The sequence below is a fragment of the Triturus cristatus genome, chromosome 4_2 (assembly GCF_964204655.1).
Source record: "Triturus cristatus chromosome 4_2, aTriCri1.1, whole genome shotgun sequence".
NCBI classification, from domain to species: Eukaryota; Metazoa; Chordata; class Amphibia; order Caudata; family Salamandridae; genus Triturus; species Triturus cristatus.
This window is the reverse complement of record NC_140586.1, coordinates 245,782,868-245,807,717: the sequence shown is the minus strand read 5'-3', so window position 1 is coordinate 245,807,717 and position 24,850 is coordinate 245,782,868. Positions and strand designations below refer to the sequence as shown.

At 43.8% G+C, this 24,850-nt stretch overlaps 1 protein-coding gene across 2 annotated transcripts in view; it reads left to right on the top strand.

The window, feature by feature from the left end:
• LOC146833562 (E3 ubiquitin-protein ligase TRIM39-like) overlaps positions 1–24,850 on the top strand; it is a 218,777-nt gene that overhangs the window by 104,192 nt on the left and 89,735 nt on the right. For both annotated transcript variants that reach the window (XM_085601416.1, XM_085601417.1), the window contains exon 5: positions 5,117–5,139. In XM_085601416.1, coding sequence (XP_085457542.1) covers positions 5,117–5,139 — 23 coding nt within the window. The remainder of the gene's footprint in view (positions 1–5,116; positions 5,140–24,850) is intronic.

The window sequence follows — 24,850 nt, the reverse complement described above, 5'->3', positions numbered from 1 at the left end:
CAGCAGCTGCTGCGTGCCCTTGATGGCCATGCCGATGACTGGTGCCACGCTGGGCCAGGCATAGCGCAGGTTGCTCTTCGGCAGCACCACCGCCAGGGTGATGGTCTTGTTGTTCTCAGCGGCAAGCACCTGTGCCCAGGCGCCACTGGTGGCTGTGGACAGGACGAGCTGGTAGAAGAGGTAGCCAATGGCCACGGAGCGCACCCAACTCGTAGGCCAACAGATGGGCCAGGCGAGCGATGACTAGTGGGCGCTGCCATTATGGCAGTCCGGCCAGTCCCCAAGAGGAGAGGGGGGGGGGGCCGGGGGCTCGTGCGTGCGCCACTTGATACGGCCCTACCCCACCTCTGAACCAGCCAATGGGTGATTTGGCAGGGGGCGTGAACCGGAAGCACTTCAGGTGTTTCTGGTTCACGCGTTCGGCCGACGTATGGGCAGACCGGTTTAGACAGAGGCAGCAAGAGCATTTCTAGTTTTCTCCCGCTGCACCAAGGGGTACCCGGGCCACCAGCGGCCCCTTGATTCGTTTTCCCACCCACCATCCCCTTGAGCAGGGAGCGTTTGAAGATGTAGTAAGGGGGTATGTGTTTGATACAAAATAGAGGTAATGTGTGGTGTAAAGATATTGGGTATTATTTTGATGTGTTTTATTTTACAGGTATGTCTACATAAATTTTTGTATATAGTGGAGTTCAGTGCAATTTCCTCTTTTACGTAATTAATGTCTAAAAACTGTTTAAAGTAACATGGCATAACAGTTAACTACTTCGTTTGCAATAAATGTCGTATTTTAGTGTGTCCTTGGTCAGGCGGTAAGGTCATGATTGGTAAGCCTAGTATTCGGCCCCGAGCGGCCAGCATCATGTAACTCCAGGGGCAGTGACAGCCGGTCAGTAGCTGTCGGTGTGCGGGGGCCAGGAGAGTCACTCTTTCCAGTAGGCCTGTGGCCACCCTCATGCGCATCAGGGCGTAAGTACGTAGAACTGCTGCCCCAGTTAGGGAGGTTAAGGCGCTGGGCGTGGGGGGGGGCCGAGGGAAAGTATCTGTCCGATAAGCTATACCCCCTACGCAAGCCTCCTCCGGTGGAGTAGTACCCTTAGCAAGCTCTGGGGCTGTCCGTCCTTGACCTTGTCATAGGCTCTAGAGGGGACACGCAGAAAGTAAAGTAAATGCATTGTTAGATTACGTTAGAAACTAAGTTTGATTTAGAACAAGTTAAGGTTAGCCAAATATTATGTACCTATCAATGTATCTGGACTTTCTGCGTAAAATGTAACAATGTAAATTAATAATGTTTTTGTATGTAATAAATACGGCTAGGGGGTCACTCTCCTTAATCCAAAAAAATAGTGTGGTTTGAAATGCTTGCATGTGGGAGGGAGCACCTTCTCAACCGAGGTGTATCTGGGGTTTATAGTACAAGAAGGGACTTAGGCAGTACCAGGCCATAAGACACCAGGACTTTCGAGAAGCAGCACCCAAGCCAAATCAAGGGGACCCCCGAAGGTGCACACCTGTGCGTGCGCTATGTCACGAATGCCCAGCCTGTGGCATGCAAAGGCACCGAAGAGGTATTGGCACTGATAACTCCCAAAGATGTAAACAAAAGCAAAAAAGAATATATAGGATCCAAAACCAAGCAACCGGTTGTGTGCCATGTCCTAATTTGGACTGCTGTTACGAGCACGTTGGATACTTAACTTTATATTGTATAGTTTGGTGTCGCTGAAGCATATGTTCAGCATTGAGGGGTGTGCAGTGTCCTGCCAAATGTATACTGTTGGTGTTAGTTTTGTGGCTTGTGTTAGCGGAGTTCGCTGTTTGGGCCAAATAAAATTAAGCAAAATGCCATAGGGTGCGGGCAACCGTTTTTTACATACTTGGCGCCTTAACTCTGGAACATTCTCCCAAAGAATGTCAGGAACAACAGTGAGCACCCCGAGCTCAAGAGAAGCTGAGAACCTGACTGTTTCCGTAACACCATGTGGGCTTCGCTTTCACTTCTTTAGCGCCAAGAGTATTTCCTTCCAGCAAATAAGCGCTTTACAGAGTTTTAGAACTTTAACTTTTTATCATTATTATTATTAATATCATTCATCTCTCACTGACCTGGCTCAAATTCTAGGAATGCTCAAACACTGTCTGCCCACGGGCCTTGTGCCTGCTCCTCTGCGGTCTACACAAACTGAAACCACCATATACTACTAGACTTCCATCTCAGCCGGCTGTAGTACCGCTGTGATGACCCCTTTGACAGGCGCTGTACAAGCCCAGTAAAAAGCCACAATGGGACGCACCGGGTGGGGTAGGAACGGAAGAGGGGTTCCCAGGAGTGTCATGGATGCTCTGGTTCTCACGTGGTGTTCGTCTGATCCAACAAGTAATAGATTTAACAAACTTTACCGCGGCTGCTTCCTTTTACAGCATAGAGCAAGGGATGTTAACCAGTCGATGGCTTTTATTGTAAACGAGACTCTGGTCTATTATACACTACATAAGTATTTTAAATGTTATTTTTAAACTTTGTAGGTTTTCGCCAAGCATGATGATGGTAATAATGCATTAATCAAGCATGATAATTGATGCGGGCTGATCACACATGTCTTCAGTGAACTTGATAAACTTGTAATTCGGATGCACAGAAGATGGGCCTTCCAGTACTACAGGGGATGAGGCTTCTAGGCGCAGGGGTGAGTTTTGGGGGTTCAGGGCTAGTCTGGGAACCTAAAGCAGCCCTTGCAAAAAAGTTAAACTCCCTTTCTCCCCCCCCCCCCCCCCCCCCTTCTCTCTCGCTCTGTCGGTCCATCTCCATCCATTCTTTCTCGTTTCTTTTTACTTCTTTCTTCTTTTTACTTCTCTCTTCTCCCTCTCTCGGATCTTTCTATCCACTCTCTAGTGCCTTCTGCACTTTCATTCACCTCTGCCTTTTTCCCCTCCTGTCTTTTCATCCATTTCATCCATTTTCTATCTCGAAACGGGGTCCTGGTGCCACCGCACCTGTTGCACCAATGGTAGCTACACCACTGGGGTGAAATCAGGATACGCATTTGGTGTGAAGCTTCCAGGTGCAATGAGTACATTCTAGGCACACACCAGTACAGAGTAGGCGGTAGGTTAAACCTATGTGGCCTACTGCCCACTTTCCTGACGGGAATACTGAGGTCTGACATGAATGAACTCTGTTAGCTCATGTAGCAACTCTGCTAGAAAATGCAAAAATAATTAGCCTTTCGGCAGAGGGGAACAATGATAGAATTAAACTATGCCTCCTCATCTCAAAGTATGTGTGCCATGCACTTAATTAAGAGATCAACTCTTTTGGGAGTCTAATCTCCAGTACATTTACGAAGGTCATTCCTATTACACTTTACATTTCACTAAAACCCATGCTGTAATGTATTATACATGTTTTAAGGTCTACTTCTCATTGCTACTTCTAATTACTTTATTCCAACTTGACTTAATGTGGCAGGTCACTTATTGCGCTGAATTGTTATTTATTTTTTCACACCCTGCCTTCAAGGTTTCCAAAATGTATTTTCATTTGAGTAAAATGGAATAGAGAAAAAGAGGGGTGATGTTTGACTGATAGACGGAGCATGTAGTAGGCCGGCGTCTGATATGCATCTGATTAGACTGACAGTTTTGCCAGTCACGGTCTTTGTTAGAACAAATTCAAAATTGCTTTATTAACCTTCCTCCTTTCTCAAATTTGCTTGAAAATGCACCATTTGTCCGATATTTTTTTCAAAATGTTCCCGAACCCTGCCTAGGTTGTTCAGGCTAGCTCGATCGCCACAGTGCAGTACGACAATTCTTTGAAGTCTCCCCACTTTCAAATGTCACCAGCCGCCACTGCTCTTAGATCAATCAGGCCTGTCAGGTCACCGTACTAATACATCTGCTGTAGGGATCAATGTTTCAAACTTTGGTCACAAGTTTGAATTTTGGCAGATCACTCCCTCAATCACCCATCAAAGGGCATTAAAATGAATGCCTCTGAACCATGTAACAAACGTGTATTGTCTGTCAATACCACCAAGAAACATTATGGGTGCACGTGTGGCTCACAAATACGTCTTTTATGGTTTGCACTATTAACAAGCATTTGCAATGCAATAGGTCTCGCATTTGCGAGAGTTTAAGCTATTGGCATTTTAAATAACTGCCTTTTATTTGTTTTTAAAATCGACACATAAATAAAATGCAATGTCATTTACAATGGCAATAGCTCAGACATGCGTAAATGCGAGTCCTATTGCATTGCAAATGCTTGTTTGTTCTATTTATTTGTTTTACCTGGGTCCGGCTTTAACCATGGCTTCCTGGGTTTGAGTGAAATGTAGGCCTTTGTCACTGGTATATGCTGTTAGTTTTGTGGAAATATTACTTTCGTTCTTAGCCTTGAATCTATGGACCTGAAATGTTGAAGTTCCTTTTTGTGTGAAAGCAAGGAAACTGAACAATTCAAATAAATTAAGCTGCTCACAAACTACCAAAGTTTTAGTCGTTTTGAGATTAATTTGTATTCATCCCAGTTTATCAGTTGGGGTGTTTCCCATCCGAAAATCGTGGATGCCTGTCTGGTAGGTACACAAATAGACAGCCCAATGAGATATTGATACTTAAATACCCACAGAACCAGATACTGGTATAAGTGTACCCACATTGTAAGAGGAAAAGGGCAGTTTTGTGTCTACTATGGATATTAATCCCCGGATGTCTGACGTTGCATAGTGTCGGGTAAGGTTGAATAGGAATGCTTGAAAAATTATCCGAACCACTGGAAATTAATGACTTGGTAACTTTCCAGACCATTCTTTACTTGCTCACTGTGCAATTACATTCTGGGATCAACCACGTGGAAATCAAACTTGGCCCCAGCTGTAAAGGAACGGGAAGTGCATATCAAGGGCTAATGGTATGCTACAGAACAGAAGACCAGGGCTCTGAATCTTTAAATCTCCAACCCATGCTAGGTGAAGCTCTATGCCTGGTTTGCTTGTTCTTTGCTTTTAATGATGCATGTTTCACAATTTTTTTTTTCATAGCTGTACTTCTGCAGGAGGCTTGTGCTATGAGAACTAATGTCGGGTTTTGTTTCTCTGTTTTGCAGGATGTCCGAAGCACCCTGAGAAGGTAAGTCTGGTTTGCAGTGACCAGGTTGGCGTACTTCAGGTCACTGGTGAGCTTACATACACTCTGGAAAGGAAATGCCCTGGGACAACTTAATATTCTAATTATAAGCTTTCTGTCACAGGTCTCCAAATGTGTTAACAGACCATGGAGCACCAAGTACAATATTGAAAACCTTCCAGACCTCCACTACATTGCTGACAAACCTCATGGGGATGTCAAATCTCCAGTTTAGTCTAGAGAAACTCCACCCAAGTTGCTGAAACTTGCCTTAATTTTCCTGAAACATACTTGTAGTCCACTGGAATCCATAGTCCCCAAAAGCCTGCACGGTCTTTCATCGGACTCTCCCTTGTCAGACACCTGCATTCCTCAATATCCTATTCTAGTCTTTGAAGAAACCTTTGTTTCCGGTCTTTTGAAGCTTGACTCCAGTGGGATGTAACCTCCTTCCCATTATCCTATTCTTCTCCATTTTCTCTTTAACATTCCACCAATACTCTGTATCCTCCCCTAAGATTAAATGTCACTGCTTTAATCACGTGTAAGGGTTCCACTCAAAGCAACGGAGGAGGGGGACCCTTATTCACTCTGATCTTATGTCTTGAGACAGACATTGAGTTGATATCGCAGCTAGACTTGAAAGCTGCCTACTGTATTTTCGGCATGGCCAATGTTTTCATGTAAAGACGGTTGGGAAAAAAATCGGGGTATATGTGACAAAGAACCAGTATTTCCCAGAAAAAATACAAACCGCACATAAAAGTAAAAAACGCTTCCAACATTAAAACAAACTGTAAACCCTTGGAAGTGATTTTATAACTGAGGCAGAATTGCCATGTATAAAAATACAATGGAATTTACAAAAAGTCTTGTTCAAGTACCAGCTCAAGGCTCTTCATAATCTTAAAAAATGAGAGAATAGCCGGTGTTTTTTTCTTCTCTTGGGAATACAGGAATCCTAATCATAGCATAAATGCATTTGCACTACTCCGAAGAATTGTGGTTGTAACCTGGATCAGCATTGATGTGGCTCCATGAATAAGTGGGTTTACATAAACGCAAGGGTGGCCGCTGCCAGACCTGGATAGTTCTTCTCTAGACAGTAACCTTAGCCTGAGGTATTGATACTCCACCGCTGGCGACAATGTGATAATTGAGAAATGAATGTTTGGTTTAGCGAACAATTCTTTTTAAATGTTTCTATCAAATTACTTGTGTATACCGTTACGTTCCGTAGGTGTGCATAAGGTTACCAAGAACACCAAGATTGTGAATGGCTTGTGAGAAGTACACGTAATGAGTGAAATGCACTATTTATTTTCTATGGGCAAATCACAGAAGGGCACGCAAGTATATTTCATGCTTCGTTAGTAGCGAACAGTACTGCACCAATATATAGAGGATCAGGCGCGCAACACCCATTGGACTCAAAGGGCTTCAGCCCGCCCCCCCCCCCTCTCCCCCCCCCCCCCCCCCCCCCCCCCCTCCTCCGGTCGTGTGTGGCAGTCCGGGATGAGACAGCTTCCCGGCGCGCACACAGCAGCACCCGAGCACTTCACAGGTCTTTAAAAGTCCATTTGCATGTTAATGAGGCCTCGCTGTTTCACACCTAAGAGCCCCCGCAGCCCCACTCTGCCTATTGCTTAAAGATTCAGCCCCCCCCCCCCGGAAATTTTTACTGCAGTAAATAATGGGTAATGCAGCCTTTGATGGCAGTGCCAGGTGTGGTATTCCGGGTTAGTGTTAGAGAGCCCTGTTGTGAGACCAGCACCCAGTAGGAGATATTCAGATTGAGCTCACACCTGTGTTTGCACAGCCAGTTACCACCTGCTTATATCTGGTGTAAACAAGCTTCCTTTTTCATTTCCCATTAGCCAGAGAGTAAATTTAGCCGCTGCTAAGTCAATGAGCAGGAAGCAAACCAATAGTGTGGCTCGTAAGGCTCACTTCAGCATGCTCAATAAACCTGCCGTCAGGCAGGAGGCAGCTATTGTGCAAGTTAAAGGTTGATCACATAGAATGCGTTCAAGGAAGCAATGAATGGTGAGGTCTGAGCAAGACGGTAAGTGTACACGGAAGTCCATGCGGAGCCTTGGAGATGCGCAATTCCAGCCAAGCGTGCTCCAGGCAGTGTTCATTTTAACCAACCTTCAGAGGCATCTGCCTAGAGTTGTGGGGAGCTGGTAACCTGGCTCTACCCACAGGTGCTGATGGCATCGGGGGCCTGCTTTCTGTCCAAACTTTGTTCTGGGCACAACCAGAGTGTGGTTGTCAGCGGGCGTGTCTTTCCACTGCGTCTCCTTACCACCCCCTCCACGGCTTGTTTAATCCAGTTATGCATCTTTTTAAAGTGCTTTCTGCAACCCCGGGGATGGCTCAAGGAGCTGTGGGGCTGGAGAAGGGGAGGAGAGATGGAATGAAAGGAGCAGGGAGGGTGGAGAGGAAATCAGAAGAGTCTGGTGAATAGAATGATTTCCCAGACTTTACATGAACCTGCCTGTCAGCAGAGAGATGGTTCATGGTGGTCAGACACCCATAGGTGTCTTGATGAATGGCCAGGAAGGCGGGAGCAGAAGAGGCCAGGCGTAAGTCAGACAGTGTGTAAGCAGTGAGTGGAAAAGAGCACGAGACAGCTTGCACCTTCACAGTGACTTCACAAGCTATATGTGACGCCATGACAGTGCTTGTTGCCCAAGGAGGGGCCTGTTCACCATGTATTCCTCCATATGTCTAATGAGGCCTCAGAGGCAAGAAGGTCTCGCTGAGGTTCGATTAAACTGAGGGCCAGGTTTGATCTGCGTTTAGAATACTTGTTTCTCCATTTGGCGCTTGTACCTCTAGGTGTTTACATAAAACATTTTGTATCCAATTATCGCCTAGTCCAACCTTCTGGCCACTCTATTAAGCTAGAAAAGATAAGACACTGAGTGGACCTTGCAGGCTTCTAAACTTGGGACTTCTGAGTCAAACACGGGTCTCATACAAGTACTGAAGTGTGCATATCTCTTGACTGTGCACATTTCATCAGCGCCAAGAGTCCATGCACGTGGCAAACGTAGCACTTTAAAAACACCGCAAGTGTCAGAGCCCATTGCATCGCTCCGTGAATTACTAAAGGCGCTGTAATGCAGACATGCACCTTTTGGGGTGGGGCTGAGATAATGTGCCCTAAGGCTCCTTCCTTTATATTTTGCAACAGCTTCAGTTGCTGAGGGCACTGTGGCATTTTCCTAAAACATCTGAAATTCATATTTACAAAAAACAATTGTTTGCGAAATTCACAAACTAACGTATTTTTTGTTGTAAAAACGCCCCATGCCGTGCTTTCAGTTTAATGGCGGCAGTGCGCCTTTGTTTAGACAGGGCTCGCTATAACCTGAATCTGGCGAGCAGTGTCTAAAGAAAGGGGTGTGGCCACTATTAAAGTGAAAATATGGTATGGGGCGCTTTCACTGGAAAAAGACGGGAAAAAAAAGTTTAGTTGCGTGGCCGCTTAAGTTAAAGCAGACCATGCTGCCAAATCAAATAAAGAAGCGCAGCCGCTATAGTTAAAGTGGACCGCTATTAGTAATTAAAATATAAAAGTGGGCGGCGTGCTGTAGGAAAGCACATCGTGGGTGGAATAGGGGAAAATAGTTATAGAAAAAGTGCTCACAGATGGATAAAACAGACCAAGTAACACAAGTAAAAAGACCAGTCCTCATGGGAGCTTACAAATGCAGACAAGGCAGTACCAAGGAGGGACTATTAAGCCTATTCATGAATCCAATGCAACAATTTAGAAAGGACAGTAACATAAGCCAATTGAAAAGGTGCGCGGGAAGTGGTCTGAGCTTCAAGTCCCTATATGAATACAGCATGCCTCGCAGAGCAGCGCATTCACGCTGCCCAGGCTCGACCCCAAAACACTGCTGCAGTACGCTCATGGGGTACCTACCATGCACTTTACTTAACCCCTTCGACGCGCTTGATGGAACGGTTCCGTCATGCACGTCGGTTGGGCTGTGCTTATGACGGAACCGTTCCGTCATGGCCCCGCCCGCGCACGGAATCTTAAGCGTGGCGCGGAAATCCGCGCCGCGCTGAAGGGGTTAAACGGTGATCACAAAAAAAGAACTGGAAGAGGGAGGGGCATGTCCACAGCAATGACACAGATCAGCGCCCTGTAGCCTGCAATAGGGATATTGTTAGATCCTAGGAAGTATTTACTTGTGCAGGGGTCAGGTAAGCCCTGTGTATTATATACAATTGTATCAGTTTGATGCCGGCATTCCTAGACACTGTCTAAGAGTAGGCAGGTACTCGGTGCCACACGTCAGTCACTGAACACTCTGTCCATCCCCAGCACTGCTGAGGATATCCAGCGAGTCGGAAACGGCAAACCCCTATTCAAGCAGGTTTTATACCAGAACGCTGCTTTGTGGTGTTTTTCCCATTACAGTATTGCACAAAGAATCTAAAAACAAAATGTGAAAGTGAAGTTGTGGTTGGGTATGGTTATACCTTAGACATTTTCTAAAAAAGCGCAAATTAAGACCACATTGAAATTTGCAAGTTAGAATTAGGACCAATTCATAACTTTCATAAAAGCCTTGCATACCTAATGCGAGGTGAAAATGTAGTGCTCAAGCCCTCACCCTCGATGTAATGAATGTTATTACAAATGTCGTAAGTCTTACTGATGGGAATACATACCATATTACCCATAACACTAAGAAACAGACTATAAATTTAGTAGTATTTACTCTAAGTAATGGGCATTGTCCACAGGGACTGGATGTTTGCCTAACCTATCTCAAGCAGCCAACCCTAATGCATATGACTTAGGCTGTGCAAAGCTAGTGTTACAAACTCTCGTATGAGAGGGAAGACCCAATTCTCCTGAAAACCACGTTCTATAAAGTGGTGTGCGTGAATGTTCTGGACATCAGAAGCAAGTGAGCGGATGGCACCCAGGTAAGCGTGTGTGTGTCCCCCTTACTGGCAGTAGGTAGTTATAGTTAGGACCTATTTTCCATAGGAAATCCGCAACATTCTATTTGGAATAACGTTGGCGTCGATTGAATCTTCGTGAAATTTTCCAAACTTTTGGCCAGTTCCGGTCCGCTCCTATCCTGAAAATTTCACGGTGATTCGTCAAGCGGGGGCCGAGGAAAAAAGGGGGGTCCCGAAACGCTTTTTCCCCATGCATTTTCCCATAGGACCTGTTGACGCAGCTACAGCCCGAAGTGCTGAACGGAATTACACCAAATTTGGCACAGAGGTAGTCCTCAGTTCAGACTCGTGACTTTTGCTTAAATGGTGTAAATCCGTTCAGTAGTTCCTGAGAAAATCAAAAGTAAGATCACATATATCTGGGCGGAGCCTAACCACACATCTCATTGTGAGATCGGATTGGCTGTCAGCACTTCATCCAAGAAGTGTTGGCAGCCATCTTGGGACCAATATACATGATAGCACCTCCATTAAAAAGCCTTGCTGTGACTCTCGTGAGGTTAGTCTCCTTTCCAGCGAGTAAAATAAAAAGTATTACACATCCGGCGGTGGATGTGTGTTTTATTAACCATGGGGGGGGGGTGTCTTGCATAGTTTTGGTCGCATTTATGTCGAATCCCCTTTGAATGGCTTGGTGTGCGTGTATATTAAATGTGCCCGTCAATAGCTACCCATGTTTGTATAAATAAACGACAAGGGTGTCTCCTTGGAGAGTACCCACCGGCGGGGGCGCCGGGATTAGGCACGGTAGGGTGTCAGACACGTCAGAGCTTCACTAGCGGTGTAAATACATTCCATGTGGATTCATTCTATGCATAGTTGCCTTTTAATGAATATCACGCAAATCGTCATGGTGATAGGTACATACGGTTTCTCCAGCATGTCCTAGGTGTTTCTATAAATATATTTTTTTACAATTATAAAAAACAAAGGCCAGCTCCGGGGGATGGGGTCCCCGGGCCCATAAGTGGCCAGAGGAGGGGGGCAACGCAGCCCCCTCCTAAAGAATTAAAAAAAAAAAAAAAGGCCATGACCCGGGGGTTGGGGTCCCTGGGGCCGTAAGGCCTTGGGAGGGCCAAATTAAATTTTTTTAACAAAAAAAATGAGGGTGCAGGCCCTGGGGGATGGGGTCCCCAGGGCCAGTAAATTAGAAAAAGAAGGGGGGGCAGCACAGCCCTCCTTCTTAAAATAAATAAAGACCGGCATCGCGCTGAATGCCACGCCCCCTCCTTGCAGCACTCTGCAAACGCGCCCCCTGGCCAGTTGTAAGTTGGGGAATTAATTCCCCTTCAATACTGAGGGTCCCTGAGGGCCAACTAGCCCAACAGGTATCTCCAGTATGCGCCAGGGAGCTGCGTTGCAGACAGGTGTTCTGAGGCCACGCCCCTTTTTACACCTCTATCCAACGCAGCTCTGTGGCGCATACTGGAGGTACCTAGTGGGCTAGTTTGACCCTAGGGACCCTTAGGATTCAAGGGGACTTAATCTCTCAACTTAGAACGGCCACAGGGCGCGTTTACACAGTGGTGAAGGAAGGGGACTGGGCCTGAGGTGACGTGTGCAAACACGCCCTGTGGCGCGTTTTAAGTTGGGGAAATAATTCCATTTCAATCCTGAGGGACCCTGTGGGCCAACTAGCCCACCAGGTGCTTCCAGTAAGTGCCACTGCGCTGCGTTGCAGAGAGGAGGTGCAGGCCGTGCCCCTTTTTACACCTCAGTAATGGCGCTTACTGAACGTACCTAGTAGGCTATTTTACCCCTAGGGATCCTCAGGATTCAAGGGGACTTAATCTCCCAACTTACAAAACGGCCACAGGGCGTGTTTACACAGTGGGGAAGTGAGGGGACGGGGCCTGAGGTGACGTGTGCAAACACGCCCTGTGGTGCGTTTTAAGAGGTAGTTTTAATCCCCTGCCCTATTATATACTAGGGGCTTACAGAGAAGGTCATGCTGATCACAGGGGGACCCCAACGCATAGTGTTCCCTAGTGTATGTAGGTGTTTTCACTGTATTCTGAGTTTTTTTAACATAGCACTGGCTCTAGGACTGGTTAGTCCGACTCAGTTAACACCAGTATCCGTCTGAAAAAGTTGCGGGTACAGGATGATTTTGCAACAAGGCTTCTTTCTGCTCTTCTGTTTGTTCTTTCTGCACGTTATCCTTCTTCCTGCACTTTTCTTCATCTTTGAGGACTTCTGTTGCTTCTTTCTGCATTTCTTTTTTTTCTTTCTGTGTTTTTTCTTTCTTTATGTCCTATCTCTGTAGGCATGGTTAGAAATTAGCATTTAAAAAACCTTGGAAATTCACTGAAAAAACCATAGGTTTCAGGCACGTTATAGTTAGAAATTAGCATTTAAAAAACCTTAGAAATTCACTTAAAAAACCATAGGTTTCAGGGGCGTTATAGTTAGCTGGACTTTTTACTCGTACAAAACCATTGAAATTCCCCCGTTATAGTTAGTTCAGCTAACTATAACTCGCGTGCCCCCAATGCACTGCTGATGTCACATATTACATCACTCATGACATGGTCGGTGACATCACTCATGACATCACTGATGACAGAAATGAATGTGTGTTTTTCCGAAAATTACATATGTTTTATATATGTATATCTCAAGGTCGATGGAAGAATAAATGGGTATATTCGTGTCTAAATGGATGATTTGTTTTTGAGAAAATTATTGTATAACTGACTATCTTAGCGAATACATGGCTTAGTGAGTAATGTTTAAATATGTAAATATCTGTATCAGTCTCTCACTTTGTGTATAAGTGGCTGCATGGATTGGTGAGTAGCTACATGAGTGTCTATATAGGTTATTAGTTGGTTTTTTGAGTATCAGTATGAGTGTCTGATGTCTATGGTTCGGTGGGGGGTATTACGTAGTGCATAGGTGCATGAATGAGTGACTCACTGTATGTGTTGAACACAGCATGTGTGCAGGACTGTATGGGTGGATGAGTGTGTGCATGGGTGTGTTAGTGAGTTTATGACTGTCTCAATAGTGTCTTTATGAGTAACTACATATGTTTTAAACTAGTATATGTGACTATTGGTGTATATAAGTGAGTATATGTGAGAGTGAGAGATTGAAAGAGTTCCTGTATGAATAAGTATGTGTTTCTATAAGTGATTTGTTTAAAAGACTAAGTATGTGTAAGTTTCTGTAGAAGTGTGTGTGTGGTGGTGTGTGTATAACATATGCAAGTAAATGGATGTTTGATTCTTTATTAGCATCAGTGACTGTGTGTGAGTAACTCTATGGATGAGTGGCGTTGTGTAACCGGATTTGTAGGTGTATGAGTACACATGATGAGTGAGTACATGTATGAGTGACTGTATAGGACTGTTGGTGAATGAGTGGATGTGTATGTGGATCTTAGAATTACTGAATAGGTTGTTGTAACTGGTATTGGTATGTCCATTGTCTTGAAAATTTTAGTTTCTATTTTTGAATGTGTGTATCAAAGGTTATATTAGGGGGAGAGGAGGTCTGCCACTCTATCACAAGGATGATGTCATCAGTGAGTTCATGAGTGATGTCACTGACCATGTCATGAGTGATGTAATATGTGATGTCCTCAGCAGTGCTTTGCGGGCGCGCGAGTTATAGTTAGCTGAACTAACGAACGGGGGAATTTCAATGGTTTTGTACAAGTGAAAAGTCCAGCTAACTATAACGCCCCCGAAACCTATGTTTTTTTTCAGTGAATGTTTAAGAATTTTTACATGCTAATTCCTAACTATAACGTGCCTGAAACCTATGGTTTTTTCAGTGAATAAATAAATATAAATATGTAATTCTACTGGCGGTCGCCAGTAGATAGTTAGTTAGAACCACATTTCCATAGGAAAAGCATTTTTTGATTTGCTTATAATTTTGGCGTCATTTTGACAAATCTTTACGAAATTTTGCAAAAAGTTCCTCTTTTTAGGTCGGCTCCTATCCTGAAAGTTTGGGGGTGATTCGTGAAGGGGGGGTCTCAAAACGTGTTTTCTCCATGCAATTTCCATAGGAAACTTTAGAGAAGGCTACAGGTCAAACTGCTCAACGGAATTACGCCAAATTTGGCAGGGACAAAGGTCTTGGTACAGAAAGCACGCTTTTGTTTAAATGTGTTAAGTCTGTTCAGTAGTTTTAGAGAAATATAAAAATTTATAGAGCTCGATATTTGAGAATTCTGACATCTGATTGGCTTAGGCGTTACGAGCACGAGCGTGCGGCTCATTGGCTGTGAACGGTTGAAACTAGGAAGTGTTGGCAGCCATTTTGTGACTGAGTTGAAAGGCGTAGGGCGAAAAAAAGAGAATAATTGTATAAGAGGGTATAGTAGGAACACTGTGGTCTTAGTTTAAGCAGTCTATACGGTGCAGAGGCAGGGAGTTTGAATGTTGCGTAGGCCGTGGTAATTACATCCGCAGAACTGTGCCTGGTATTGAGGCACGGTTGCATAGGCTCTGGAATTCCCGCCGGGATAACAATGCTCTGTATTGCGGCAAGTGTGTAGGGTGCACACACAGGTAGTGTGAATGTGCGGTATTGCGGCAATGTTCAGTAGGCTGTGTAAATCATATCGGGAAAAATAACAATGTGCCGTATTGCAGCCTTCCTTTAATATAATGCGCAGTAATGTTTACTTATGCAGTGTTCACTTTTATCGCGGACAGGGTCACTTTCTTAGATGACATTTAATATTATGTGGGAGGGCGTGTTCTATTCCTGTGCCTGGAACAAAATTAGCGTTTAATTGGCTGAGGTGTTCCAACAACAAGCTCAATGTTCATTGGCTGTGAACCATTGAAAGTAGAAGTGTTGCCAGCCATTCCCTCCCCCCTCCGCGGAGTAGCAGACATCTGATTGGCTGATGTGTTCCAAGCAGGACCTTCCCAAGCTTAATGTTCATTGGCTGTAAACCACTGAAAGTAGAAGTGTTGGCAGCGATTCCCTCCCCCTCTGCGCAACACCATGGACATTTTATTGGCTAAAGTGTTCCGAGTACAAGTTTGCTCATTATTGGCTGGGAATGGTTCACTGTTGTGAACCATTTTGTGACGCCCTTCAATGGAGTACGGGAAAACAAAGTAGTAGCGGGGAGGGTAGGAACACTATTAACTCAGTACAGTGGTCACAAGGTGGTGGACAGGATTTGTGAAGGTAAAAATTTTTTTTTTTTATATATTGTATGGGCCATTTATATCTTTGTCTTGGGGTGTACAAATCACGGCGGGAAATTAAGAGTGTGCTGTGGTCTTCTTTTTATTGAGTTTGCAGGTGCGATACTTCCCAGTAACACTTAACTTATAATGTGATGTGTACTTTTCTGACGGGGAGCTGTGGTTGCGCAGCAAAAATTTCAGTCTAGGTTTGAAACTCTTTATATTAAGCAATTACAAATATACTTCGGAAACTGAAGCTGTATATATCAAAGCGGTGACAAACGCTATTCATAAAATATCCCTTCAGCGTGGCCACACCCTCCCTTTTTTTCTGCTATAGTTTGTAAAAGTGTTGCCCCATATTCTTGATAATAAGAGGGCATGAGTTACTTTTAGATAAAGTAGAAAAGAAGTGCTGCAAGAAACACTCCCGCACTACATCATCTCAGGTCACAAGAACAAGTAAAAAACAGTTAAACACAAATGACTTTATAATACATAGAAATGTATGCTTTATAATTTTTTACAATTTCTATTCTGTAGAATTCGGGAAAGTTCTGTCGTAGTGCTTAGAGGTAGCTCACTGCTCCGCTAACAAATCACATACTCTTTTAAGAATATATAAGATAGTAGTATAATAATATACACTACTGGTCCTATATATTCTATAGAGAGAAGGTGAATAGGAACCGCAACAGAAAAAAATAGAAACGCCAAAAAAAATCAGAAATGCAGGGTTTATCAAAGGTATTCACAAAGTATGCAAAGTAACTTTTTTTTTTTTAAACTGCAATTTCGAAAAATATTCTCACTGTAAAAATATCTGATCAAGTGAGTTATAAAGGTCAGTAAGCTGTATTTCAGATGGTGTAGTCCTGGCGGCGACCGCTCCAATTCCTGTTGTGTGAAAATATCACACTGTTACAATATACAGAGTGTCACTGATGCACACAAAAAAGAACAAACTCATGAATACCAAACAAGATCATTAACTAAATACTTTCCAGCGATGAATATGTTCGGAGCTTCTTTTCTCCGGGACTTAGAAATCTTTCATCTTCGCGCCGACGGGTCATAAACTCCTCTGAGATCACAATGACCGTTAATATTATAATATACATATTCACAGAATATGATCCCAAGGGGAAAATGGAGTTTGAACCAGAAGGTGCTGACGTTACATATAAATCTTTAGTCATCGTGCCGACGGGTCATAAACTCCTCTGAGATCATAATGGGTGGTTATTATAATATACGTAATCGCACTATATGATCCCAAGGGGGAAACCGACTAAGACCAAGAGGCTGCTGACGGTGTATATAAATCTTTAGTGGTCGCGCCGACGGGTCACCAACACTTCTGAGGTGAAGTAGAATGTCAATATTATAATATACAAAGTCACACTATATAAACTTAAAGGAGCCAGAAATGTAACAATGTTTGCTGTATTCTCAGTTTCTGAAAACAAGCTGCTGACGTTACATATAAATGACAAACCAACAATAACACTTTTTTCTAAATAAAAGTGTTTAAATATTGATCAATAGCTACGTATTATAAATATCTACTATGCCATAATCAAACAATTTACAACTCAGGATTATGTTTTGTGGCCGCACAAGAAGAATCACACTCTCAGAGCACCTGCATCCCTGAATGGACACTCGTAAATAACTCGCAAAAACTAAACTAATCAACCAACCGGTGTGGTTTATGTACTTTTGGGTTATTGAGTAGTCTATGAAAGGAAGATGCGGCTCCGCCCATTTAGATTTCACGTTTTACAGTTGACACGTGCTCACATTTTAACTGTTTAACTTGTGCACCTGTTGGGAAAAGTTACAAAATGTGAAGCGGTAAAGGTTTCGATTTCGATCCCAACACGTATAAGGTCCTTAATATGTACATACGTTGGAGAGCTTAAACTGTTACCCGGCAAACCGTGTAATTTCCATTCTCATGACTAAATACATCTATTAATTGCCGTAATTCTAAATGGAAAACATAAAAAAAATATCTTTCAGAATAGAAGAAAAAAAGTGTTAATATTTCTCATCGCTATGGTTTTAATTTTTTTTTAAATGCGAGCATTTGTAAAGCGTACATCTACCCCTGGAAAGGTGTGCCGCGCTCAGGGTCTTCGGGAAGATTAAGCAAGGTGTTGCCCACAGTGACATAGTGGTGGATTAACGTGCCGCTGGAGCCGGGAATCAAACTATGAACGCTGTTTTTGGAAGTCCGGTATCATAGCTGCTGCGTCACACTTATCCACACTTGTATGTTCATTACGGCTAATTAGGTTTTAAAATTTTTTAAATTATAACTTCTAACAGACTACTGTTAGTTAGTTTTTCACTACAAAAAGTATGCACGTCTTTTTAAAATTTACTTTATCAATATAGGTTTCAAGGACATTGTAGTTAGAAATTAGCATTTTTAAAACCCTTGAAATTCACTGAAAAAACCATAGGTTTTACAGACGTTATAGTTAGCTGGACATTTCAATCTTACAAAACCATAACAATTCCACCGTTCTAGTTAGTTCAGCTGACTATAACTCGTGCCAATGCACTGCTCATGATGTCACATTACATCATCCTCATGAAAATCTGATGCATCTCCACAGTCTAATATAACCTTTGGTACACCCACTGTAAAATGCAGACCACCATTTTCGAAACCATTGAGACGCCAATACCAGTTACTACATACGCACTCACTGATTCCTAGGTCTACACACACATCCACTCATTCACCCATACAATCACTTATACATGCAGTCACTCATCAATACAACACTATTGTATGCACTCGTACACCTATTCAGACATTCACACACCGCCACTCATCCATAGTGTTACTCACACACATAGTCAGTCATGCAAAGAATCAATCACACTCCCATTTACTCACCTATAGTTATACACACACACCACCTCACTAATCCAGACAGATACTAACGCATACTTACTCTTATATAATAACTGATACCAGTACACACTCATCCATACAGCCACCATCACTCACTCACATAGGTATTTATATACACCATCACTCACATATACTACCTTTTACATATGTAGTTACTCACACATGTACCACTGACATTCACTCACCAACTCACCCACAGCTGTTTCCACATGCACTCTTGAACCCATGCACCCAGCGAATGAACCACTCACATCTATGCACAGTCCCACACCTCAAACCCACACACACACTCCGTCTCCAATACAAATGCTCAGGCAAACAATCAATAACCCATATAGACACTCATGTAGCTGCTGACCAACCCATGTAGCAGCTTGCACAACAGTCAGACTGAGACATTCACACAGTTTAGTCACTAACGTATGCATTGACAAAGACCCGTTTAATCACTCACTTATACAATCAATCAGTCACACACCTGCTAAATCCCCCATCCAGACACTTAAACAACCACTCATTCTTCAATACAGCTTGGCATATATATAAAACAAATTTAAACTTTACAGAAACCCAGTCACTGGATGATGTAATATGTGACATCATGAGCAGTGCATTGCGGGGGCACGAGTTATAGTTTTCTGAACTAACTATAACAGCTGGACATTTCAATTGTACAAAACCAGAGAAATTCTGCAAACTAACGCCCCTGAAACCTATGATTTTTTTTTTGTGAATTTCAAAGGTATTTTAAATGCTGATTTCTAACTATAACGTCTGTAAAGCCTATGTTTTTTTCCAGTGAATAAATATATATAATTTTTTTTTTTTACCTACTGGCAGTTGCCAGTAGGTAGTTTTAGTTAGGACCTTGTTTCTATTCAAAAAGTGTTTTTTCTTTTGCCAATATCTTCGGCGCTGTTGGATGAATCTTCGTGAAATTTTCAAAACTAATGGGGTGGTCAGGTCAGCTCCTATATTTAAAGTTTTGGGGTGATTCGTCAAGCAAGGGCCAAGAAAAAAGGGGGTCCCAAAATGCGTTTTCTCCATGTTAATTTCCATGAAACTTTAGATATGGCTAAAGCCCAAACTGCTGAACAGAATTGCACCAAATTTGGCAAAAAGGTAGTTCTTGGTCCAGAAAGCACTCTATATTTCTCAGCAACTACTGAACGGATTTACACCATAAAAAAAATTCTCATATCAATATATCCCCACAAAGCGATCTGATTTGGCTGCCCACAGTTCCAAACAGGTAGTGTTGGCAGGCATCATGTGACTTGGTTGAACTGAGTCACAAGAAAAAAGGATTAAAAACAAGAGAAGAGGGCGGGTAGAAACACCCTTACCCCCTAGGGCTGCTTGAGGGCCCAAAAAAGCACTTTAAAAAAATAAAAAACTTTCGACGGGAGTCACACAGTGTGCGAATCCCGGCAAAAATGTGTAACAAAAAGGGTGCAGTCTACCGCGCTTTGTTTCTTTTAAGCCCCTGGGTGGGCCAGGTCTGGGGGCAATTATAATTAGATATGTGGGGACCCCCACAGCCCTGGGGACCGCCACCTCCCTGGGGCTTTCAAAAGAATTACGGGGCTCGTGCCCCCCCCAAGCAGCCCTGGGGAGCGCCACCTCCCCGGGGCTATTTATGGTAAATGCAGGGGATCCACGCAGCGCCTCCTGCACCCCTGGGGAAAGCAGGTGCCTGACTTGAAGCTCCACTTCTGTAACGCATTTATCAGCCTAACTTCGTGGGCATGGTCACGACTAAGGTGTGCTTTCTCCTTGTTACCACCGTGAAAAGATCGCTGTAATCCTTGATGGAGGTGGTTGCACCCTTGCTTTGCTCGAGCACAACCTAATGCAGTTCCTGTGACCATGAGGTTCTTTCTCGTCATCTGCTGCTGAGAAGACAGTGTGCTGACCTTTTATAACAGACATGTAAACTTGCTGAGAAGCTCCGCCTGATTGGCCCCGCCCATATACATTAGTGGAATGCAACGTCTTCCTGCCCTTTTCCCAGAATGATGGGCAGCTTAGTGAAAGCACCCCAGCAACTTTCCCTCTCGGTGGCAAAGATGGACACAAGGTCACTGGAGAAATTTCTTCGGGTCCTTCACGCCGCTGTAGTCTAAGGCCACACCCCTTTCTCACCACTCTGCAAACTTGACTGCTAGTTAAAAAAAAAAAAAACTTAGAAATTCACTGTAAAAACCGCATGTTTCCGAGACGTTCCAGTTAGAAATTAGCATTTAAAAAAACATTGGAAATTCTCTGAAAAAAAAACAAGGTTATAGTTAGGCTGACATTTCACTCGTACAAAACCATTGAAAAGTAGCCGTTCTAGTTAGCTGAGCTAACTAGAACTTGTGCCCACGCAATGCACTGCTGATGTCACATATTACATCACTCATGACATGGTCAGTGACATCACTGACATCCACATAATCTCTGATGCACTTACTCGCACTCTAATATAAACTTTCATACACCCACTCCAATTCAGACTACCCATCTTGAAACCATAGACACACCAATAGCAGTTAGTACATCCCCACTCACTAATTCCTAGGTCTACACACACATCTACTCACCCATGCAGCCACTCATACATGCAGTCACTCACCACTGCACTCATAGATATATGTACTTATACACCGCGATGGAAGCCCCGCTGTAACAATGGACCCCGGTGATGCCACTTGGTGAACATCCACTTTGGGGACAGGTACCGTGTTGGAGACTATGACTGGCAGTGGAATATGAATTAGATGAACCCAGCAACCCACTGGGGATTTTGATTATTAGTACTGGCAGCACGCACGCACACTCACAAGAGTAACACTATTGGCAAGCACTAAGAGTACCAGAAGGCCGGAGGAGCGGCGACGCCCACTTGGGTGGGGACTATGTTTAAAGTTGTGCTGACAGTGTGTGTGATGCTGCAGAAATTGTGCCTGTGACGAAGTGCAGGAGCCAGAAACGCGTTGGCGTTACAACTTGCTGTGGCTAGACTTCACATTTCCGCTGCAGTTTGCAATACAATTTACAGAATACTTACATGTGTGGGCACCTTCTTTAAGGGCAACGCTTTCTTGTGATAGATATATATATAGATATATATATATATATATATACGGTCGCCAGTAGATAGTTATAGTTAGGATCGTGTTTCCATAGGAAATTTCAAAATTCTATTTTGAATAACTTTGGCGCCGGTTGACGAATCCTCGCGAAATTTTCAAAACTAATGGGGCGTTCCGCTCAGCTCCTACCCTGAAAGTCTCGGGGTGATTCGTCAAGGGGGGGGCCGAGAAAAAAGGGGGTCCCAAAACGCGTTTTCCCCATGCATTTTTCCATAGGACCTTTAGTCGAAGGTACAGCCCAAACGGCTGAACAGAATTACTTGAAATTTGGCAGAGAGGCAGTCCTCAGGTCAGGGAAGTGCCTTTTGCAGGTCTGGTGTCAATCTGTTCAGTATTTCCTGAGAAAATAGCATTTAAAAGCATATAAATATCTATACGCGCGCACCGTGCGTGCACTGTGCGCGCACGGTGCCATGCGCGAGCGAAATTCTGATTGGTTGATGTCAGTAAACATTCGATTCGGTCGAAATCGAAATTTTAAGGAAAGGTGGAAAAAAGTGGAAAACATGAAAAGGGGGCAGGGAAGAGTTCCTGACCCCCTAGGCTTTGTCAGGGGGTCGCAGAAGGACCCCCAAGGGTGAAAAACATTTTATTATATTTTTTTAAAAATCGCGGGGTGCGCGCAGCGCACGGTGCGCGCACGGTGAAAAACCTTGAAGAAAAAAAAAATGTAATAAATACAAACTTAGCATTTAAAAAACCGTACAAATTCACTTAAACCATAGGTTTCACACACGTTATAGTTGGGAATTAGCATTTAAAAAACCTTGCAAATTCACTTAAAAAACCATAGGTTTCACACATGTTATAGTTAGCTGGACATTTCACTCGTAAAAAACCAATGAAATTCCCCCGTTATAGTTAGTTCAGATAACTATAACTTGCGCAACAGCCACTCTATCACAAGGATGATGTCATGAGTGATGTCACTGACCATGTCATGAGTGATGTAATATGTGACGTCATCAGCAGTGGATTGCGGGCGCGCGAGTTATAGCTATCTGAACTAACTATAACGGGGGAATTTCATTGGTTTTTTACGAGTGAAATGTCCATTTAACTATAACATGTGTGAAACCTAAGGTTTTTTAAGTGAATTTGCAAGGTTTTTTAAATGCTAATTCCTAACTATAACGTGTGTGAAACCTATGGTTTTTTAAGTGAAAATAAATATAGATAGAGATATAGATATAGATATAGATATATATATATATATCTTAACCCACAGGTACCAACTGTGCCTTGCTTAATCATTAGACCTTTTTATTAGACTTGGGGGGTCTCTAGTTGGCACAGGTATGCACGTGTGACAAATAGGGACCCACTCCTCTAGTCAGGTTAAGGGGGTACACTCCTAAAATAACCCCTGCTCACCCCCTTGGTAGCTTGGCACGAGCAGACAGGCTTATCTCAGAGGCAGTGTGTAAAGCATTTGTGAACACATACAGTAACCAAGTGACAACACTACAGATGGACACCGCACCGGTTTTATATCAAAAATAAGTATTCTTTATATAGATTTACCACAAGACCATTAAACGACAAACACACAATACTGTTACTTTAGATGGTAGAAGTTTGCTTAGTTCTCTTAAGTTCTTAAATGCGACACTTAAGTCAATGTACCTTTTAGATGCGACACGCAGGGCAACGAAAGTGTTGCAACGATGTTGATGCGATGAAGTTTTTGGTGCAAAGAAATAAAGACGTGAAGATCTTCCGGATGCGGCACGCTTCTCTGATGTTGCGAGAAGACTCGACTTGTCAGCTGCAGCGGCGACACACTTTACGCGATGCGACGACAGCGGCCTTGGCAGCGACACTCTTCTCCTTTTGAGAGACGCTTCCGCTCGATGCGATGTTGCAGCAGCGACACCCCTTTACGCGATGCGACGACAGCAGCTCCCACGGCGGCACGCTTCTCCGTGGATGCGAGGGGCTTTTCTTGATGCGGTGCACTGCGACAACTACGATGGCTGCGATGGCGACACTTATCCGTGGATGCGAGGCGTTTTTCTTGATGGGGTGCACTGCGTCAGCTACGATGGCTGCGATGGCGACACGCTTCTTCGGCCTTGCGAGACACTTCCTGGATGATGCGAGACGCTTCCGCTCGATGCGAGGCTGCAGCGGCGACACACTTTACGAGATGCGACGACAACTGCTCCGACGGCGGCACGCTTCTCCTTGAGTCGTGGTTCCAGCTCCTTGCGACATGCAGTCCCTCGGGCCCAACAACAGCAGCAGGCACTTCCAAAGAACTCTGGGGAGCTGGGGGGGGGTGAAGTCTGTTGTTCCTGAGACTTCAGTAGGAGGCAAGCTCTACTCAGGCCCTTGGAGATCTTTTTAAGCACAAGTTGAAGTAAAGTCTTTTGTAGTCTTTCTCCTCTCCTTCCGCAGCAAGGCCACCACTGCAGGCCAATCCCCCAGGTCAGGGACAGTACTCCTCCTTGCAGCTTTCCCAGTTCCTTCTCCTCAGGCAGAGGTTCTTCTTGTCAAGCAGGATCTAATTTTTTGGGAGCAGGGTCCCAATACTTATACCCCTAAATCCTTTGTTCCTCTGGGGTAGAGGGGCCTTTGGCCAGCCAGAACCAGTTCCTGAGCACTTTGCTCTGCACCCTGAATGGAAAGTCAGAGACATGTCAGACATCAGCCGCTCCACAGGAGGTGGAGCCAGCATTGTGGTGGCAGAGCACAGCCCTATTCATAGTCCAGGTGCACTCCTCCCACCCATCTGGATGTCAATCTCTCTATTCACCACCAGGCTACTTAGCCCTGCCCTCTGGAATTTCCCTGCCCTGTCACTCACAGAAACCAGACAGCAGATACACATCATAGTAGAGGCGGGCTGAAATGGTTAGGCAAGCAAATACCAGCTTTCTAAAAGTGGTATTTGCAAACCCAGAATATTAAAATAAACTTTACTAAAATAAGTATTTTATTATTCTGAGTTCAGGCCTACTAAACTCTAATTTCTACCATGTTCCCTGGGTCTGTTAGGATCATAGAATGTAACAAATTCAAATTCAAATAGCTTTATTTCGACAGTTTGTCATAAAAGCACAACCAAACAACACATAACACACATAATACATTAGTTACAGATTAAAAAAGATATTAAATTCCATATACTGTCGGATATCTGAAAACTTTAAGAACAGTTAAAAAAAGGAGAAGAGGCAGCAGAATAAACAAGTCCTATTTAAAAAAATACATCTTATGATAAGATAGCAGCAACATTTTTGTTTAAAGTGCGAGTGCGAATAATCCAGGTCCAGCCCAGAAATTTGGCCATTGCTATAGCTATACTAGGGCTACAATCAGACCCTAAAATTCTCAACGCAACGGCACATCTCCGGACACCCAACAGGTTACAGATCGGCCTCAGCCATCTCCTCCGTGGGGCAGCATATAATGGACAAACAAAGAAAATATGGGGAATGGTCTCTGCCATTGTCACACAATAATGGCATTTGTCATCAGTT